Here is a 19,840-nt window from a genome sequence, read left to right as displayed (position 1 = left end):
CTCGTTATGTTGCTGAATGTGACGTTTGCCGTCGTATCAAAGCAGAACATCAAAGGCCTGCTGGAACTCTGCAACCTATATCTATTCCGGAATGGAAATGGGACCATGTCGAGATGGACTTCGTTACTGGATTCCCCAAATCGCAGAAAGGCAATGATGCTATTCTTGTCGTCATTGACCGACTTTCTAAAGTTGCACATTTTCTGGCTGTCAAGGAAACGATCACTGCTAGTCAGCTGGCAAACCTCTACATGACCAGAATTGTCTCGCTTCACGGTATTCCATTGGTTATCAGTTCAGACCGTGGCAGTTTATTCACTTCAAGATTCTGGGCAAGTTTCCAAGAAGCTATGGGCACTCATCTGTCTTTCAGCACTGCTTTTCATCCTCAGTCACAAGGGCAAGTTGAACGTGTCAACCAAGTTCTCGAAGACATGCTTCGAGCTTGTGTTATTTCCTTCGGCAAGAAATGGGAGGAATCTCTTCCGTATGCTGAGTTCTCTTATAATAATAGCTATCAAGCTAGTCTGAAGATGGCCCCCTTCGAAGTGTTATATGGACGAAAGTGCCGAACCCCTCTGAACTGGTCAGAAACTGGGGAACGTCCACTCTTCGGTCCGGATATTATCCAACATGCCGAAGAACAAGTCCGCATTATTCGCGAGAATCTCAAGACTGCTCAGTCACGTCAGAAGAGTCAGTATGACCGTCATCATAAAGACATGGTCTATCAACCTGGCGAAAAGGCCTATCTTCGAGTTACACCAATGAAGGGTGCTCACCGCTTCGGGATCAAGGGCAAGCTAGCTCCTCGCTATATTGGCCCATTCACTATTCTGGAAAGGCGTGGAAAAGTGGCATATCAATTGGAGCTTCCGTCGAACCTTTCTCAGGTTCACGATGTGTTCCATGTGTCACAACTCCGCCGTTGCTTCAAGGACCCAATCCGAGCAGTGGATCATGAAGTGCTCGAATTGCAACAGGACCTCTCCTATAAAGAGCATCCGGTCCGCATTCTCGACCAAGCTGAACGCCGCACACGCCAGAAGGCGATCAAGTTCCTCAAGGTCCAGTGGTCGAATCACTCTGAAGACGAAGCCACCTGGGAACGCGAGGATCGCCTGCGTGATGAATACCCCGCACTGTTTCCTTCTACCTCCTAAAATCTCGGGACGAGATTTCTTGTAGTGGAGGAGATTTGTAACGCCCGGATAATCTTGCTACAGTAATCCCACGCTAATCATGGCACGTCATCCCGATTACTGTTGCTATCCTCGAAATAATTCGAAACCGTTCAAATTCAAAATTCAAATTGATGAAAACAATAAAAGTTTTCAAAAATTTAAAATAAAATTGTTCGGTGGTTGACGAATATTACAAGGGTAATTATGATGCAACAAACAAATTTTTATTAAATGCCTAAGTGTTTATAGATAAATAAAAAAACATCAAAGAAAATAAATAAAAGGAAAACAGAAAAACAATACAAAAAAAGAAGGGAAAAGAACCCCCGGGCCAGCCGACCCAACAGGCCGGCCCATTCGGCCACCGGCCCAACTGGGCAAGGGCCCAGCCGGCCACTCCCCCCCCACCTTATCCACTCCTTCCCCCCCCCACTCACCACCGAAAGCCCCCACTTCCCCCCCCCCGAAATATCCCCTCTCCCCCGATCTGGATCGGGAGGAGACCACCGCCGCCTCGCCGGACCCCCCCCCTCCCCGACGCCGGCGGCCGCCTCCCCGACTCCCTCCTCGCCGGTCGCCTCCAAGCTTCACCGCGCCCGCCTCCTAGACCCTACGCGTCCCGCCCCGTGAGCTCTCCCCCCCCCCGTCGCTCCCCTCTCCCCCTCCCGAACGACGCCGTCGCCTGGAGCCCCCCGTCGCCGGCTCCGGCCGTCCCCGCCTGGCCTCACGGCGTCGTACCACGCCGGCCGCCCCGAGCCCTCGACGCCTCCGCCCAGCGCCCTGCGCCCATTCTTGGCCGGCGACGTGTCCCTCGCCGTGGCCACCGGCCTCCCTCGCTCCTCCTCCTCCCCGGAACCCCCACCACCTCGCCCCGGCCTCGCTTCGTCCGCCCCGACGCACCGCCCGGCCACCACCGCCTCCTTCCCGCGGCTCCTGGCCGCGCCCGCCAGGGCCGTCGCCGTCCGGGGCCTTCCCTGCTCCCCGCCCCCTGCCGCTGTCGGGCGAGGCCGCCGACGCAGCTGGGCCTCGCGCCCTCGCTGCGGTGCCCTCGGGCACGGGTGCCCAGTGCCCAGTCGGGCTCGCACCCGCACCCGCACCGCCCTGTGCCCGCTAAGGCCCCCGGGCCACTGACTAGGGGGCCCCACCCCCAGAACGCAAAAAAAAGAGAAGAAAGAAAAAGAAAATAAATAATAATAATAAAGATAATAAAATAATAAATAAATAATAAATAATAAAATAAATAAAAACAATAAATATAATTAATAAAATTAAAATGATTTAATAAATTATTAATTAATTAATTAATTAATTAAGTTAATTAATCCGGTTTAATTAAATTAATTAACTAGTTAAGTTTAATTAAACTGTAATTAGATTAACCTAAACCCTAATTAACTTAAATAGAGAATGACAGGTGGGTCCCACTGGACCCACATGTCAGGGTTGACTCAGTCAACCCCTGTTGACTGCTGACGTCAGCATGACATCATGCTGACGTCATAAATACCTTTTTTCGAATTAATTAAATAAATAATTAAATTCCAAAATTATTAAAATCTTTTAAAAATCATATCTTTTAATCCGTAACTCGGATTAAAATATTTTCAACATGAAAGTTGCTCAGAACGACGAGACGATTCCGGATACGCAGTCCGTTCGTCCACCACACCCCCCTAACCTATCGAACCCGCAACTTTCCCCCTCCGGCTCCTCTGCCCGAAAACACGAAACACCGGGAATACTTTCCCGGATGATTCCCCCTTGACCAGTACCACCTTATACCACGTTAGGGCACGCCTAGCATCGCTTCTTGACATGTCATGCATCGATATGCATCTGTTTACTTGGTATTCATTGTTTCTTCCCCCTCTTCTCTCCGGTAGACTACGAGACCGACGCTGCTGCTGCCCAGTTCGACTACGGAGTTGACGACCCCTCTCTCTTGCCAGAGCAACCAGGCAAGCCCCCCCCTTGATCACCAGATATCGCCTATTCTTCTCTATACTGCTTGCATTAGAGTAGTGTAGCATGTTACTGCTTTCCGTTGATCCTATTCTGATGCATAGCCTGACATTGTTGCTACACCTGTTGATACCTTACCTGCAATCCTAAATGCTTAGTATAGGATGCTAGTTTATCATCATTGGCCCTACATTCTTGTCAGTCTGCCTTGCTATACTATTGGGCCGTGATCACTCGGGAGGTGATCACGGGTATATACTATACATACATACATACTATACAGATGGTGACTAAAGTCGGGTCAGCTCGAAGAGTACCCGCGAGTGATTCACGGATTGGGGGCTGAAAGGACCTTTGTCCCGACGGCCCTCTGTGTGGATCTTTGTGGCGGAGCGACAGGGCAGGTTGAGACCACCTAGGAGACAGGTGGGCCTGGCCCTGTTCGGCGTTCGCGGATACTTAACACGCTTAACGAGATCTTGGTATTTGATCTGAGTCTGGCTACGAGCCTATACGCACTAACCATCTACGTGGGAGTAGTTATGGGTATCCCGACGTCGTGGTATCAGCCGAAGCACTTCAGACGTCAGCGACGGAGCGGCGCGCGCCGGATTGGACGTAAGCCTGCTCTTATTAAGGGGCTAGTTCTGCTTTCGGCCGCGTACGCAACGTGCAGGTGTGCTATGGGCGATGGGCCCAGACCCCTGTGCGCTTAGGTTTAGACCGGCGTGCTGGCCTCTCTGTTGAGCCTAGGTGGGGCTGCGACGTGTTGATCTTCCGCGGCCGGGCATGACCCAGGAAAGTGTGTCCGGCCAAATGGGATCAAGCGTGTTGGGTTATGTGGTGCACCCCTGCAGGGAAGTTTAATCTATTCGAATAGCCGTGATCTTCGGTAACAGGACGACTTGGAGTTGTACCTTGACCTTATGACAACTAGAACCGGACACTTAATAAAACACACCCTTCCAAGTGCCAGATACAACCGGTGGTCGCTCTACCTCAGGGATATGAGGAGGGGATCGCCGGGTAGGATTATGCTATGAGATGTTACTTGGAGATGCTACTTGGAGGACTTCAATCTACTCTCTTATACTTGATGCAAGACGAAGGTGACCAGAAGCGTAGTCTTCGACAGGATTAGTTATCCCCCTCTTATTCTGGCATTCTGCAGTTCAGTCCACTGATATGGCCCCTTTACACATATACCCATGCATATGTAGTGTAGTTCCTTGCTTGCGAGTACTTTGGATGAGTACTCACGGTTGCTTTCTCCCCCCTTTTCTCCCCCTTTCCTTTCTTTCTGGTTGTCGCAACCAGATGCTGGAGTCCAGGAGCCAGACGCCACCGTCGACGACGACCCCTACTACACCGGAGGTGCCTACTACTACGTGCTGCCCGCCGACGACGACCTGGAGTAGTTAGGAGGATCCCAGGCAGGAGGCCTGCGCCTCTTTCGATCTGTAACCCAGTTTGTGCTAGCCTTCTTAAGGCAAACTTGTTTAACTTATGTCTGTACTCAGATATTGTTGCTTCCGCTGACTCGTCTATGATCGAGCACTTGTATTCGAGCCCTCGAGGCCCCTGGCTTGTATTATGATGCTTGTATGACTTATTTTATTTTTAGAGTTGTGTTGTGATATCTTCCCGTGAGTCCCTGATCTTGATCGTACACATTTGCGTGCATGATTAGTGTACGATTGAATCGGGGGCGTCACAAGGTTAGACCCTTCTCTTGCTAGGAGGTGAGCCGCATCGGAACTCCAGATCAGAATTCGGGGGCCGCCGCCCAGTTGGTGTCGCGCGGCTCGGTGATGTAGAACCACCCCGACTGCCACCCCTTCACCGTCTCCACAAAGGAGCCTTCGGGCCATGTGACATTGGGCATCTTGCCCACCATGGCGCCTCCGCACTCTGCTTGTTGGCCTCTCACCACCTTCGGATTTACATTAAAGGTCTTCAGCCATAGGCCGAAGTGAGGTGGGATACGGAGAAAGGCCTCGCAAATGACTATAAATGCCGAGATGTTGAGGATAAAGTTGGGGGCTAGATCATGGAAGTCCAGCCCGTAGTAAAAACATCAGTCCGCGGACAAACGGGTGGATAGGGAATCCCAGCCCACGGACGAAATGTGTGAGAAACACAACCCTCTCATGGGGCTCTGGTGTAGGGACGATCTGTCCCCTGGCCGGGAGACGGTGAACGATCTCCTTGGCCAGATATCCGGCCTCTCGGAGCTCCTTGATGTCTTTCTTCTTAACAGAGGAGGCCATCCACTTGCCTCCAGCTCTGGATCCGGACATGGTTGGAGTGCTTTCTCCAGCGGGGGAAGCTAGAGCTTGGGCGCTGGAGCTCAAGAATGGATGGGCAGAGGAAGGAGAAGGTGTGGGTGAATGAGGACGAATCCTTATCCCCTTATAAAGGCCGCGAATGTCAAACGCCTTCCTACTCGCCTTAAAACTCGCCTACTCCCAAGGGCTGTGTAAATGGCACGGTTGGGTTACCCACACCTGCATTGATGAGGATCCCGCAATAAGGGGACACAATCTCTGCTTTGACAAGACGTGCCAATGGAAATCACATCTCGAAACACGGAATGGCAGACAAAGTGGTTCGATATAGTGACCGGGCAGACGTGATGTCATGTTGTAAAAAAGTTGTCAGCGGATGGGACTCGTGGAATACTATATTCTCTCTACGGTTGTGTGTGGTGTTGTGTTACAGGTCCGGACACGTTCAAATATGTCCGAAGACTATGTTGGAGTTCGGAGGGAGGAACCTGCCTTGCAATGCCGAAGACAGATCTATGCGCCGGATACGTTGTCCTTGAAGCCAGGTTCAGGGGCTACTGAGGGAGTCATGGACTAAGGGGTCCTCGGGCGTCCGTCCTATTAGCCATGGGCCGGACTGATGGGTTGTGAAGATACGAAGACCGAAGACTGCACCCGTGTCCGGATGGGACTCTCCTTGACGTGGAAGGCAAGCTTGGCGATCAAATATGTAGATTCATTTCTTTGTAACCAACCTTGTGTAACCCTAGATCCTCCCGGTGTTATATAAACCGGAGGACTTAGTCCGGAGGGGACACATTATCATAACCATACAAGCTAGACCTCTAGGGTTTAGCCATTACGATCTCGTGGTAGATCAACTCTTCTAATACTCATATTCATCAAAATCAATCAAGCAGGACGTAGGGTATTACCTCCATAGAGAGGGCCCGAACCTGGGTAAAACATTGTGTCCCCTGTCTCCTGTTATCATCGACCTTAGACGCACAGTTCGGGACCCCCTACCCGAGATCCGCCGATTTTGACATCGACAGAGGGCAGCAAGCAAGGTGTGGGGCGCGCCCTCCCTAGGCCCAAACCGAATTGGTTTAGGGTTTGGGGGCCCGGCCCCCTCTTTCCTTCTCCCTCCTCCTCTTTCCTCATTCTCCTAGTAGGAATAGGAAAGGGGGGGGGGGCAAACCTACTTGGAGTAGGATTGCCCCCCCCCCTTGGCGCGCTCCTCCTCCTAGGCCGGCCTCTTCCTCCGTCTCTCCTTTATATACGCGAGGAGGGGGCACCCCATAGACACACAAGTTGATCTCTTAGCCGTGTGCGGTGCCCCCCTCCACAGATTTCCACCTCGGTCATATCGTTGTAGTGCTTAGGCGAAGCCTTGCGTCGGTAATTTTGTCATCACGCCGTCGTGCTGACGAAGCTCTCCCCCGACACTCAGCTGGATCTAGAGTTCGTGGGACATCACCGAGCTGAACGTGTGCAGATCGCGGAGGTGCCGTACCTTCAGTGCTAGGATCGGTCAGATCATGAAGACGTACGACTACATCAACCGCGTTGTCATAACACTTCCGCTTACGGTCTACGAGGGTACGTGGACAACACTCTTCCCTCTCGTTGCTATGCATCACCTAGATGGATCTTGCGTGTGCGTAGGATTTTTTTTGAAATTACTGCGTTCCCCAACAGAATTGTATGTGCGGAAGAAACACAAATATAGTAGGTACCAAGCATGAATATTTGGAAGCATATATTCTCATACAATATCAAAGTAGTATCTGCATGGACACAACAAATTCAGCAAAAAAGATCATCCAACAGGGACATGGGCTGATTCTTACGGCTTGTGATCCTCCCTGCATCTATTGGTTCTTCGGGTTGCATGGTTAGGCAACCACACCAGCGGCCACCCCGGCTAGAGATGGGCACCGCGACACGTACGGAAGGGTGGCGCTCTGGCGCGGTGGATGGGAAAGAAGTGGCCGGTGAAGTGGCCGTGTTGCTTGACGACGATGAGAGGAGAAGGCCCGTGCATGCAAGGCCAGGGGAGAAGTGGATCTGGGAGGTGCGTGGGTTGGCAGCGAGGAAATCGGGAGGGATATGAGGAGCTTTTTTTTTTGCACAATATGTGACCGCCAGATCTCAATTGAATCGACGGCCATCACTAGTCTGACGCTGGCCTTCTTATCAGCCTACAGATAGAAGTGTTTCCCAATGGTGTTCCATTCCCGCAAACAAATAGCTAGTTTTCTCACCATGTAATGAAAATTGAAAACAACCACCAAGTAAATTGCAAGAAAAAGAGTGCAATGAGGGTAAAGAAGAGGAGGCCGATGTAATCAATGGTGAATATGAATGTAATGCATGGGGAATTCGAGCCACAGAGCAGCAATGCAGGCATGATCGTCGACTTGAGCCTTTGGAGCGAGTTTAGTAGCTCGCACTATTTCCTGCATGCATCAACTCATCTAGACCGGATTTGATCAAGCACCCAAGAGACACAAAAGATTGTTCCCCTGAGTAGCGCATCTCAATATTGTGTCAGTTGATATTTCATTGCTTGTATTAGCATCTCATTGCTTGCTAGTGGGCTAGATACAAGTGACAGTTCACCCACTAGCTGAGCTACAACATTCCACGTTCCTTTGGAAAATCCACTCACCTATTGCTATCCTTCTAAATGAATTTGGTAGAGGTTAAGCTAAGTCACTAAATTTGCATTCTGTCATCGAAAAGATCCATCAGAGAAGCAACGAGTTTATATGAATGATAATGTACAACTTTACTAAGTTTTTGTCTTTAATTAAGTTGTTGTTGGATAGTAGACTTGTTAGTCTTCTCAATGTTACACCGTTCAAATCATTGTGCAGATGCATTTCCCCTGGGATATCAAGTATGCAGCTGGGTCGGACGCCATGTGTGTTATTACTTGAATTCGTGTCTAAATTTGACCATCTTGTGCCTCATTTCCAACAACACGACGTTAGTCGTTGCAGAGTTTGTAAGTATTTATGGACAACTCCGTGCTACAGAGGTGTGCCTAATTATTCTCACAAGAAATACAGTTTACAACTCCAATTATTTAAGGATGATATATATTTATCTCCGGGTGATCATATGTGGCTTCCACACGACATTACACGCACGTACTCCCTCCGTTTCAAATTACTTCTCGCAGGTATGGATGTATCTAGATGTATTTTAGTTTTAGATATATCCATTTCTGCGACGAGTAATTTGGAACGGAGGGAGTACATTTTGGGAATATATATCTTCTAGCCTACCATGCAGTGAATAATCAAATCAGAGTTGGCTGAGCTGGTTGGTAAAGTGTGATGCACTAGAGAAGTTTCATTTACTACATCTACAAGCCATCCATTCATATGTAACCTGTCTTCCATTCCCACTATAAGATAGCTAATTTCTCTACACATTTGGAAACCATAACCACATCAGGAGAAAGGGAGCGGGGAAAAAGAAAATTTAGTATAGGCAAGGATGATAAAAAGGAAGGCTACGAGTGTATTTGATTGACAATCGGATCCCGTAAGAATGAGACGCATCGGAAATTTGAGTCGAAGCAGCACATCTATCGTGAGTACCTCACAGTGTGCTGGCAGAATCTATGGGGAAAGAAACATTTTATTGTGTGTTTTGGAGCCTACCTAGTTTCCCACATGCATCGGCTCAACCAGACCGGCTGCTAGGATCATGTATCCAATACTCTAGCACATGCTCATTTGGGTCTGTCTAAGCAAAGCTCTAAGCAAATGTTTTATTACCTGCATCAGCTCCTAATTATATGTTTTGCATAATACCAGAGCAAGATCCGTGAATTTATTTATCTTTAAATAACACATAACTCATGCCCAAATGTATCTGAATCCCAAAGAGGATTGCTAATGCACTCTCTTCATCCAGCACAAGGAATACGTTTGGACGCCTGTTTGGAAACCTCCCATAGGTTTTCTATTGCCTTCTCGTTAGAAGAATAGTTAGCCCCCCTCCTCCCCGGCAAAAAAAGAAGAATAGTTAGCCAATGTGGTAGATCATAGTACCAAGTGAGTGCTGTGGGAATATGTGTTTCGAACCCGCGTACCAATGTGGTAGAGCATATCTGTTTCGAACCCGTGCATTCACGAACCCATTTCTCTTTCTTCGTACCTAGCGAAAATCACATTTCTAATTTTGAAATGAAAAAACAACAAAACTGCGTGTTCTTCGTAATATTGGGTACATGCATGCTTACCTTTGCAAGCTTCCTCCCCTTGATCTTCACTGGTGAGTCCATGGATTCTCCGCTCCTCTACCTATCGCTCTGGTGGTCGGCGGCGAGGAGGAAAATTCTGGTGCCTCAACTCCGGTTAGTAGATCGGTTAGGGTTTTAATCCTCACGGGGGTAGCATTTGAACGGATGACGGCGCTTCATCTTCGAGTCGGTCTTCCATCTTTTGACCTCTTCGATTTCATTCGTCGGGGCGAATTAGGCGGAGCTCCGGTGTAGATTCCCGCAGCTCTTCGGGGCTATAAGGTTAGGACAATGTTAGTGACAGGTTCTTTGAATCGACCGAAGGGTTCAATGGCTGCGACAACGGTTCCGAGGGGCTGGTCCTTATGGGCAAGTGCACAAAGACTTTTCACTTGTCATTGACACAGCCAAACCGGCTCTTGTGTGAGAGCGACGACAATGATGCATCAACAACTTGTCTGATAGCGATAGTGGTTGTTTGGTGGTCCAAAGACCTCGATGTATATTTTATTATGTTTGAGGTGATTTGTACGTCTTGTGAACATTTATAATAGGTCTAAGTCTTTGTTGAAAAAAAAAACTAATATAAGCACGTTACAAACATAGTTATTTAACCTTGAAGTGGAGTAGGGCGTTGGTGACCGAGCTTCATGGAGCCCTTTATTTTTGAAAAATTCAAAATTCAAACTTGGCGACTTCAAAAATTCTGAAAAAAATGCAACTATACAAGGATGAAATGTATGTGTGTGTAAAAATTCAAGATGAAATACTTTGAAATGCGACCTATACAAAAAAGACAAAATTTTGGACTTTGAGGATGAATAGTATCATGTGTTAGAAAGCCTCAAATTTATCTTTTTTGCACAACCTTCATTTCAACATATTTCGCCCTAAAAATTTACACACATATGTGATATGCCTCCATGTATACCTGTATTTTTTTTAGATTTTTCTGAATTGTAAAAATATGAATTTTCATGAATTTTGTGTTTTTCAAAAACCTGTCTCGTCTTGCAACTACTTAGGGCATGTACAATGGTGCTATCTTAGGAGTGTCACATAGGATAAATAATGAGGTGGAGGAGAGAGAACTAATAAGAGAAGGCTTGTAGACATTTTTAGGAATTGCTAGTTATTGAAGATAATGCTAAGAGATGACCCATTGTAGACATTTTTCTTTGTCATCTCTAAATTATATGCAAAACTTAAGATAAGACTATCTTATCAACCATTGTACATGCCCTTATACTCCCTTCTTCTTGCATGCGTGACTTTCTGGTCTTTAATGCATGATTTTGACCATTATTTATATACCAGAGTACATGAATTGAACATGTATACAAAATATCGATATTTCTTGTAAAACAATTTTGATTCGTATATGCTGACTGAAAATCATAGTAGAAGTCGTGTCACGAAAATCAGAAAATATCAAAGCGCCCCTTATATTACTACTACTTTCCTCCTAAACCACAAAATTTCCACTGTCCCACCGGCCAGCTCCACGTGTGTTGCCCTTCCACAGGTCAGACTCGGCTCGACCCTGAAGCTGCTCCGTCGGCGCGCAGCCTGCTCCGCGGCCGCATCCACCGACCAGAGCACCAGAGGGTACACCGCCCGCTCGTCTCCTCCAGCCCCCCCTCCCGACCGCCGGCGATGAGCGGCGGACTTCCGGGTTTCCGTACGCAACCTATCGCCCCTGATTACTTTCCCCTAAAACTGAATCGAAGTCTCGATTCCCCTCTTGGCTTTCCTTCTCCTTGCTTGTCTACTGCTGTAGCTCGCAGCATCGGTAGTGCGATCTGACCAGCAGGCCCGATTTGCTCTGCTGCAGACAATGCGCCGGTGTCGAGGGCCGTGGTCGTCGCCGCCGCGCTCTTCTCCGTCCCGTTCGGCCTCCGCTCCCGCTTCCTCGACCTAGGCCTGTCCCACCAGGCAAGTCGACCTACCCTACTACCCAGTGCGTGTACTAGATCCTATTGTTTGAGCTGCGGTTCGCTAGGTGTCTGGGGATCACACGGCAATGTTGCGAAATGCAGCTGAGAGCTGATTGAGTTCACCATCCCCCTTTTTCATGCAGAATCTTTACAAAAATCTGCGGATATGGAGGGTGATTGCCTCGTTGTTTGCCTTCTCGTCATCGCCTGAGCTCATCTTTGGGGTGGCCTTGCTCTACTACTTCAGGGTGTTCGAGCGTCAGATAGGTTCAAACAAGTATGCTGTAAGTAAGAGGATATTATGCTCTTAAGATGTTGCACATGCAGTTGCTGTGTTTGATTTGCTGATGCTGATGTTGTTATTTGAACATCTAGGTGTTCATAGTCTTCTCCATGACGGTGTCTGTACTGCTTCAGATCCTAGCTTTAGGTTATCTGAAAGGTATGCGTCACTGCTCTTTCTCATTTTCATAACCCCTAGTCGAGTCAAATGCTGCTTAAATTGTTAGTGTTCCCATCAGTTTATTTGTTTGGTACAGGTTGCTTTTACTTGATACTTCATGGGAATGCTCATCTACCATATAAATGCATATAAAGTTGGAAATTGATCTCCTTAAAAATCATGAGGGCCTTTTCATGGCCAAATGTGGTTTCCTTTCAACATAGTTTTCTTTGCACCAAAAATCAAGATCTGTAACCTGTGTTTACCATGTTTCTTTTTGTGTGGTCCTGAAGGTTAATTTCCTAATATCTTCAAGGGCCTCTGTATTGTCATAGACGGTTCTTATGTTGCCCAGTGTCAATAATGAGCTCATTGAGCTGTTTGTTCTCATCCAAGCATTGATGCTTAAAGCCTTAAAGCCTGTTTTCTTAGCATGAAAGCTTTATGTGTCATCTATCTAAGCTATTCCGCAAGCGATGTTCGTTATTCTAATTGTGGAAAACAAAATAACCAATAGGTGTGGTGCCTTTTCTATTGCTAACCATTGCACTATATTGACCTGTTAGACTGATTTACTTACTATTTGCTTTTCTTATCTCCCTATGACACCTGTTTAGTTGTATTCCATTTTTATCTGACATCTCAGTCTTGGATTTGCAGATCCATCTTTCAATCCATTAACATCTGGACCATATGGCCTCATATTTGCATCTTATGTACCCTTCTTCTTTGACATTCCCATCTCAACAAAGTTTCGCATATTTGGACTGCAATTATGTGACAAGTCATTCGTATATTTGGCAGGGCTCCAGGTCAGTCCTAAGATAACTGTTATCCTTGTCTTGAATCTTCCACTGTTCTGCTGGTTGTAGCTTTATGTTTTGATTTTATATCTTCAGCTTCTTTTCTCATCTGGAAGACGTTCTGTTATACCTGGACTGTCTGGTATATTGGCTGGGCTTTTGTACCGTCTGAATATATTTGGTATCCGCAGGCTAAAGGTGACTCTACAAACATCTTTCTAGAACTTTGAATAATGTTTCTGCTCTTATCAGAGTATCAATTAATAACCATGCTTTCTATGTACAATTGCTTTTACTCTACTCGTCTATTTTCTACATATGGTCCAATGTCTAATAATCATGCTTAGATCCCTAGTTGAGATATCTGATGACTTTTGACACAAATGATTAAGTATTACCGTTGGTTATGAGATATTCTTAATGGCAATTCTCTATTTTTCTTTCATGTATATTTGTGTTTCCTTGGTAAGATTTACATGTCCATATGTGCTGTGCCTTTAGTTACGTTGTAAAGGGAACTTTGAATCATTACAGGTCCCAGAGTATGTAACTTCATTGTTTTCACGGTTATCATGGCCCTTCTCTAACAACTCTTATCAAAGATTGCCAATTGCAACAACTGATGAGAACATTCCTCATCGCCAGACTCATCAAATGCAGGCAAGTATTTCCAATATATTGATTTTGTGGAGAGATTAGCAGATTACAGCATGTATATTCTAAAGCAATGATCTATTTTCTTGAAGAGAAAAAAGAATGTCCCATTGAGTATTCGTTCCATTTAGTATTTTATTTGTGAATACAATGAAAGAGTACTTGAGGAAATCCAGATTTTACTGTTATAATTTCCCTGCAAAATGTATACTTGAAGTAAGCTTATGATCATAACAAGATCAAGTGACCTTTTTATTGGTAAAAAAACAAGATCAAGTGACCTGACCAAGCCATTTAAGGTCAAGTGCTGTTATCGGATCCTTTAAGTAAAACAATAATTAGATTTTGCTCTTCAATAAAGTTAGATGATCATCGTTTAAAATTGAGCACATCTGATATTCCCTGGTATAACTGACTATTGTTCCTTATCAACTTTGATCCAGGGCACGCACACAACTACCCCAGATCCAACGGAGTCGTCAATTGTCACGCTTGTTTCCATGGGTTTTGACCCTGCTTCTGCAATTCAGGCTCTTGCACTGACAAATAATGACGTAAATTTAGCCTCGAACATCCTGCTTGAAGCACAATCGACATAGAAACAACATCCCAGGCTGAAGACCGATACTTTGTAAATGTGAAGCATGTAGTTAACGTATTCTTCTGGTTCAGACTATTTTCAGGATTTGTTAATTTGAAAACTACATTCCACGTAAGTTAGAACATGGAAAAACAACGCATGGGAACTCCCTGCTAGACTGGTGCGTTGTGTAATATATCTCTGTTTGGGAACTCAGCTATACTGCAAATGAGTTATGCATAGCATAAAAAATGCATCCTCCTACCCAGAGTCTGGAATATCTTCCCTTTCACATTTGTTCATGGAAAGTTTAGTACTCCCTCTGATCCATATTACTTATCTTAGATTTGTCTAGATACGAATACATCCATACAAATAATATGAATCGAAGGGAGTACTGTACATCAAACCTCATGAATATTTGGTTTTCCTATAATGAGGAGTGTTTCAAATAAGAAAACTCATGAGGCCGCTAGTTACTCTGCATCAATTACCTTTCCAAATATTTTCAGGTCGGGAGTTTTCCCCATGACTGTTTCAAATAAGAAAACTCATAAATAGTCAAAATGTTTAAGCTCTGCCTAAAAATGGAAAGCACTTAAGCTCAGTTCAGTAAGCGAAATTTCTAATCTCAGAGCAGAATCAATGAGCGCGAGAGGCATCACAGCAGTACAATGTAGTCCCTCTGTCCCATAATATAAGATGTTTTTTAACACTACAGTAGTGTCAAAAAAAGGTCTTACATTATGGGACAAAGGGAGTACAACACACCAGGGTCTAGCTGACGGGCTGAGGCCACTTGAGAATTTCAATACTACTCCGTATGTTGGAACCATTATACCCTGCATACAGTCTGACGAAATAATTTGCAAGAAATACCAACTCAGAAGCCATTCACCACCAGAGAGGTCCAGAAACCTCAACACAGAACATACCGGATGGCATCAAGTGATACAATACCGAAAAGGTGCCATAACATGAGAAATACAAAGCTTAGGAAAGGCATGAAGAATGGCGGTGGCGTACAAGCGGTAGTTGCGATGATAAACAGATTTATAACAAAGCACCAAACAGATCAAACTCTGCCCCCAGAACCCCCCCACCCAGCAAAGCACCACATGGACCTCCCACCTTACATGTCCTCCTCAGGCTCCTGATCTTCATCCTCGTACTCGCCCTCCTCATCGGCAGTAGCATCCTGGTACTGCTGGTACTCCGAGACAAGGTCGTTCATGTTGCTCTCAGCCTCAGTGAACTCCATCTCGTCCATGCCTTCACCAGTGTACCAATGCAAGAAAGCCTTCCTCCTGAACATGGCAGTGAACTGCTCGCTCACCCTCCGGAACATCTCCTGGATGGAGGTCGAGTTGCCAACGAAGGTGGACGCCATGGAGAGCCCTGTCGGTGGGATGTCACAGACGCTGGACTTGACATTGTTGGGGATCCACTCCACAAAGTAGGATGAGTTCTTGTTCTGGACGTTGATCATCTGCTCGTCGACCTCCTTTGTGCTCATCTTTCCACGGAACATGGCAGAGGCAGTGAGGTAACGGCCATGGCGAGGATCGGCGGCGCACATCATGTTCTTGGCATCCCACATTTGCTGTGTGAGCTCTGGGACAGTGAGGGCACGGTACTGCTGAGACCCACGGGATGTCAATGGAGCAAAGCCCACCATGAAGAAGTGGAGGCGGGGGAATGGGATAAGGTTCACTGCCAGCTTCCGGAGGTCGGAATTCAGCTGACCAGGGAACCTTAGGCAGCATGTGACTCCACTCATGGTAGCAGAGATTAAATGGTTCAAGTCCCCAACTGCACAAAACAAGCAAACATGGAACGAGTTACATGGTGTTCTCCAAAAAAGATAGGGGAAATACTAGAGACGATGAAAAGTGGCTTACAGCTAGGTGTGGTCAGCTTAAGAGTCCTGAAACAGATGTCATAGAGAGCCTCATTGTCAAGAACCATGCACTCGTCAGCATTCTCAACCAGCTGATGGACTGAGAGAGTTGCATTGTATGGCTCAACCACAGTATCAGATACTTTTGGTGAGGGGAACACTGAGAACGTCAGCATCATGCGGTCAGGGTACTCCTCCCTGATTTTAGATATCAACAGGGTACCCATGCCAGACCCGGTACCACCACCAAGAGAGTGGCATACTTGGAATCCTGGTAACATAAACATGTAGGATTAATTATCATCAATACATGATAAAATACAGCACAGGCATTAAAACAATACAGCAATTCAGTACACTTGCAGACTTGCTAAGCAGAATAGTACAATATAAGGACACTATCTTGAATGGGTGGATTGCATTATTATACAATTATTGTCGACCACTAGACTACCTCACAAGAATATTTATGCTGATAAAAGGGCTGTTATGCTAATTATTTGGTGGGCCAACAATCTGAAGGATATATAGCGTGCACCTTGATATAATGTATAATTAAATGAGTCCCATACATGTAAATATTCACAACCATCACAGCACTATTATGGCATACATTTCATATTATATAAGGGAAGGAGACACCACATAAGCTTGCACTCTCTAATGGAATAAACAGGATTCTATCTAGCAACTATCAGAGTTCAGTAAGTGATGAGTTCATTACCTTGCAGACAGTCACAGTTCTCAGCCTCCTTCCTCACAACATCCAAAACAGAATCGATAAGCTCAGCACCCTCGGTGTAGTGGCCCTTGGCCCAATTGTTACCCGCACCAGATTGCCCAAAGACGAAGTTGTCAGGGCGGAAGATCTGCCCGTAAGGGCCAGTGCGGACACTGTCCATGGTGCCAGGCTCAAGGTCCATAAGAACAGCCCGGGGCACAAAGCGACCACAGGAGGCCTCATTGTAGTAGACATTGACACGCTCCAACTGCAGGTCAGAGGTACCGGTGTAGCGCCCAGTTGGGTCAATGCCATGCTCATCACACACCACCTCCCAGAACTTGGCACCGATCTGGTTGCCGCATTGCCCACCCTGGATGTGCAGGATTTCCCTCATCTTGGCCCTGGAAACAGAAGGAGACGCATGGCCAAATTAATATCAGATGTTGCAACAAGCATGGAAAACCAAGGATGATTTCAGATCATATCAGCAAAGCACAGATCTACACAAGCAACACATGGGGCTTGAGATCCCAGTTGCCACTGAACTTCTACCCACTTGACATTGAACACATCTAGATCCGGAGTTTTCAAGCAAAAAAGGCAGTAACAATGACTGGGGAACTATAGTGACAAATCAACTAGTAAAAGCAAAATCATGCGCCACCAGATCTTCAAGACAATGACTCGCGAACTATACTAGTATTCTGTCGAGTGGATCCCAAACAATATGCTGCCACTATTAGTAATCTAACAAGTGCCACGTAACATAACTCCAGAATATACCACACTACTGCAGTAACAAGGGGCCGGACCTAGATCCAGATCTGTCGAAATGAAATCCACAGATCTAAGAAACGATTGAACGGAACAAATCGAAGTATACAACCTAGAATAGAGAGAGAACTACAGACCGGATCCACGCATTGCTCTACACAAATCAGCAAGCCGACGAAGATCCTAGCGCAATACCTCTTCCGCCGCCAAAAAAATTCAAAAAAATTCGGACCCAGCAACTACTCGACTCACGGTGACATTCCAAATCCATACTTACAGCATCAAAAGTACTAAGAATAAAGTGCGGGCATGAGACTGGTAAAGAATGACTGTGCTTACGAGATATGAGATGGTTCCCGCAGGCAGAACAATGGGCGGCGAGAGGGGAGCGGAGGGTGGGGGAGGAGGGGGTGTGGTGGCCGGGGAGGAGCGACGCGAGCGCGGTGGGTATTAAATAGCCGTAGGCGGCGGAGGGGACGGCCGGCATCCGACGGCCCACGCGCGCTCCCCTCCAATCCCTCGTCGGGCCCGACGGCCCGGATCGCTCGACCTTGAGTAAATTTGAAATCTTCCCCCTCGAGGCGGAATGCCCGAACTGCCCACGGGATATTTCGCCACGCTGGCCCTCGTTCGTCGGTGGTCACCGGCCAGCGCTGGACACGGACCAGCGCCCACGCGTGCCTCGCGGCTGACAGGTTGGGTCATTGCTTGCGGACCCGCACGTCGGTGACGGTGTGGGTGGCACGCTGCGTGGACCGTCATTGGTTGCGCAGGTGTCTGGCTGGCCCATGTGGGCTATGGGTCGGGTTCAGATGCGCTCCAGAGTTGTATCGTGGGGCTGGGATTATTTGGTGGGTGCTGGTTGGTGCGAGGTCCAGTCTCCAAGGCGTCCGCCCGACGGAGAACAGCTCGGTGGGTGGGCCCGCGAGGACGGGGACATGTGACCGGTTCTCCCCCTCCCGTCTTTTCTGGGGACCACACGTGTGAGGCACATGCCCGCCGTCTGTGCACTCCCCCGTTCCAGTTCCACGCCATGCTCTTCTGTCTGTGCTGATTGAGTGAGGGGATCGGAACGTAGTACTGCTTGAGTGTATTCCAAGTGTCCTCTTTTGTTTTGCAGTCATCTTTTTTTTTGCCGGAAAAACATCTTGCAGAAGGTGAGATCAGATCGGGAGATAGAACATCGACCTGCAAACACAAATGTGTGCAGCAAGTCATGAAGAATGGATTAGCAAATTGACCCAAATGCTTTTAATTATGTGGACATCTATACTTCTAAAATTTAACTGTGGAACGCATTGTTCTTTTGGCTAGAAAATCACGATAGTATGCCCACAAAGAAACAATCACAATAGTAAAAACAATATGGGGTCGAACTATATGTATTGTGTTTAGTACTCTCTCTCCAGCTATTTTTTTTTCTACTTGCACATTGCACTTTGTTAGGACATGTCTTTGACCAACAATTACACTATTTAAATGTAACTATTGTGATGCAAAATTATAATTGTAAAGAATTTTATTTTTTTGGAAGATGAATCTAATGACATCATATGTCACAAGTGCATACTAATAGAGTATAATTGTTACGCAAATGATTGTCCTAACAAAGCTGGATGTAGAGTAACAAAATAGCCGGAGTGTCCCATGGTTCACATATTAGTCGACCTTTGTTTTCTTAAATGTGCCTTCCTACGAAAATTGATGAAAAGATATTATTGTGGGTGAATCGATGTCTTTTACTAAAAAAATCTAGATACAACCAAATTATGCGACACTCTTTAAATTTATCATAAACTTCCTGGACTGGGCCTCCCTAGGCAATTTTCCGCGCCGGCCCACCTGGATCTCCCGCACCCAGGCCGGCTTCCAAGGCCACTTCTCCTAACCCTAGGCCCAGCCTCTCGCTCCCCACTCCCTTCCCTCGTCTTCCCACCAGCGCCGCCAGGAGAGGCCCGATCTCCATCTCCTGGCCGATCCCCTCCTCGTTCGGTCGTTCCCACCTGCGCCTCCCTCTCTCTCGCTCGCAGCGCCCTCTCCCTCGATCTCCTCCTTCCCTGCTTCGCCAAAGAGAGGAGCGAGGCACCACGCCCTGCCGTCCCCGCTCCGCTCCTTCCAGCCCCGCACGCGTCAGGGAGACGCCGCCGTCCTCCATGGCCGCTGCCGTTGCTGCGCCTCGTCGCCGGAGACCCGTTCCTCTACCGTGGCCTCCCTTTGCCAGTACCGCGCCTCCATCGCCCGGCGAGCTCCGCCACCAGCCGTGCCAGCGAGCTTGCCGCTATCGTCCGCCTCGTCGTGTTCCCCTCCACCTCCAGCGCGCCAAGTTCGTCGTCGTTCTCGCCTGCGACCTCA

The 19,840-nt window shown here is 47.2% G+C and overlaps 2 protein-coding genes across 2 annotated transcripts; one reads left to right on the top strand and one right to left on the bottom strand.

The window, feature by feature from the left end:
• Positions 1-11,164: 11,164 nt before the first annotated feature.
• Positions 11,165-14,382, top strand: LOC123062346 (rhomboid-like protein 20). Its single transcript, XM_044485811.1, has 8 exons — positions 11,165-11,355; positions 11,509-11,609; positions 11,755-11,895; positions 11,987-12,053; positions 12,714-12,865; positions 12,953-13,054; positions 13,391-13,516; positions 13,954-14,382. Exons 1-8 carry the CDS (start codon positions 11,331-11,333, stop codon positions 14,107-14,109), a joined length of 870 nt encoding a protein of 289 aa, XP_044341746.1. The 5' UTR covers positions 11,165-11,330; the 3' UTR covers positions 14,110-14,382.
• A 640-nt stretch (positions 14,383-15,022) lies between these two features.
• Positions 15,023-18,061, bottom strand: LOC123062345 (tubulin beta-2 chain-like). Its single transcript, XM_044485810.1, has 4 exons — positions 17,828-18,061; positions 16,715-17,115; positions 15,992-16,261; positions 15,023-15,902 (listed from the first exon to the last, which is right to left on the bottom strand). The coding sequence occupies exons 2-4, from the start codon at positions 17,106-17,108 to the stop codon at positions 15,223-15,225; spliced, it is 1,344 nt and encodes a 447-aa protein (XP_044341745.1). The 5' UTR covers positions 17,109-17,115; positions 17,828-18,061; the 3' UTR covers positions 15,023-15,222.
• Positions 18,062-19,840: the final 1,779 nt, after the last annotated feature.

This window comes from Triticum aestivum, chromosome 3A (genome assembly GCF_018294505.1).
Source record: "Triticum aestivum cultivar Chinese Spring chromosome 3A, IWGSC CS RefSeq v2.1, whole genome shotgun sequence".
NCBI lineage: Eukaryota > Viridiplantae > Streptophyta > Magnoliopsida > Poales > Poaceae > Triticum > Triticum aestivum.
The sequence above is the reverse complement of the archived record's forward strand: the minus strand, read 5'-3'. Positions and strand labels throughout refer to the sequence as shown.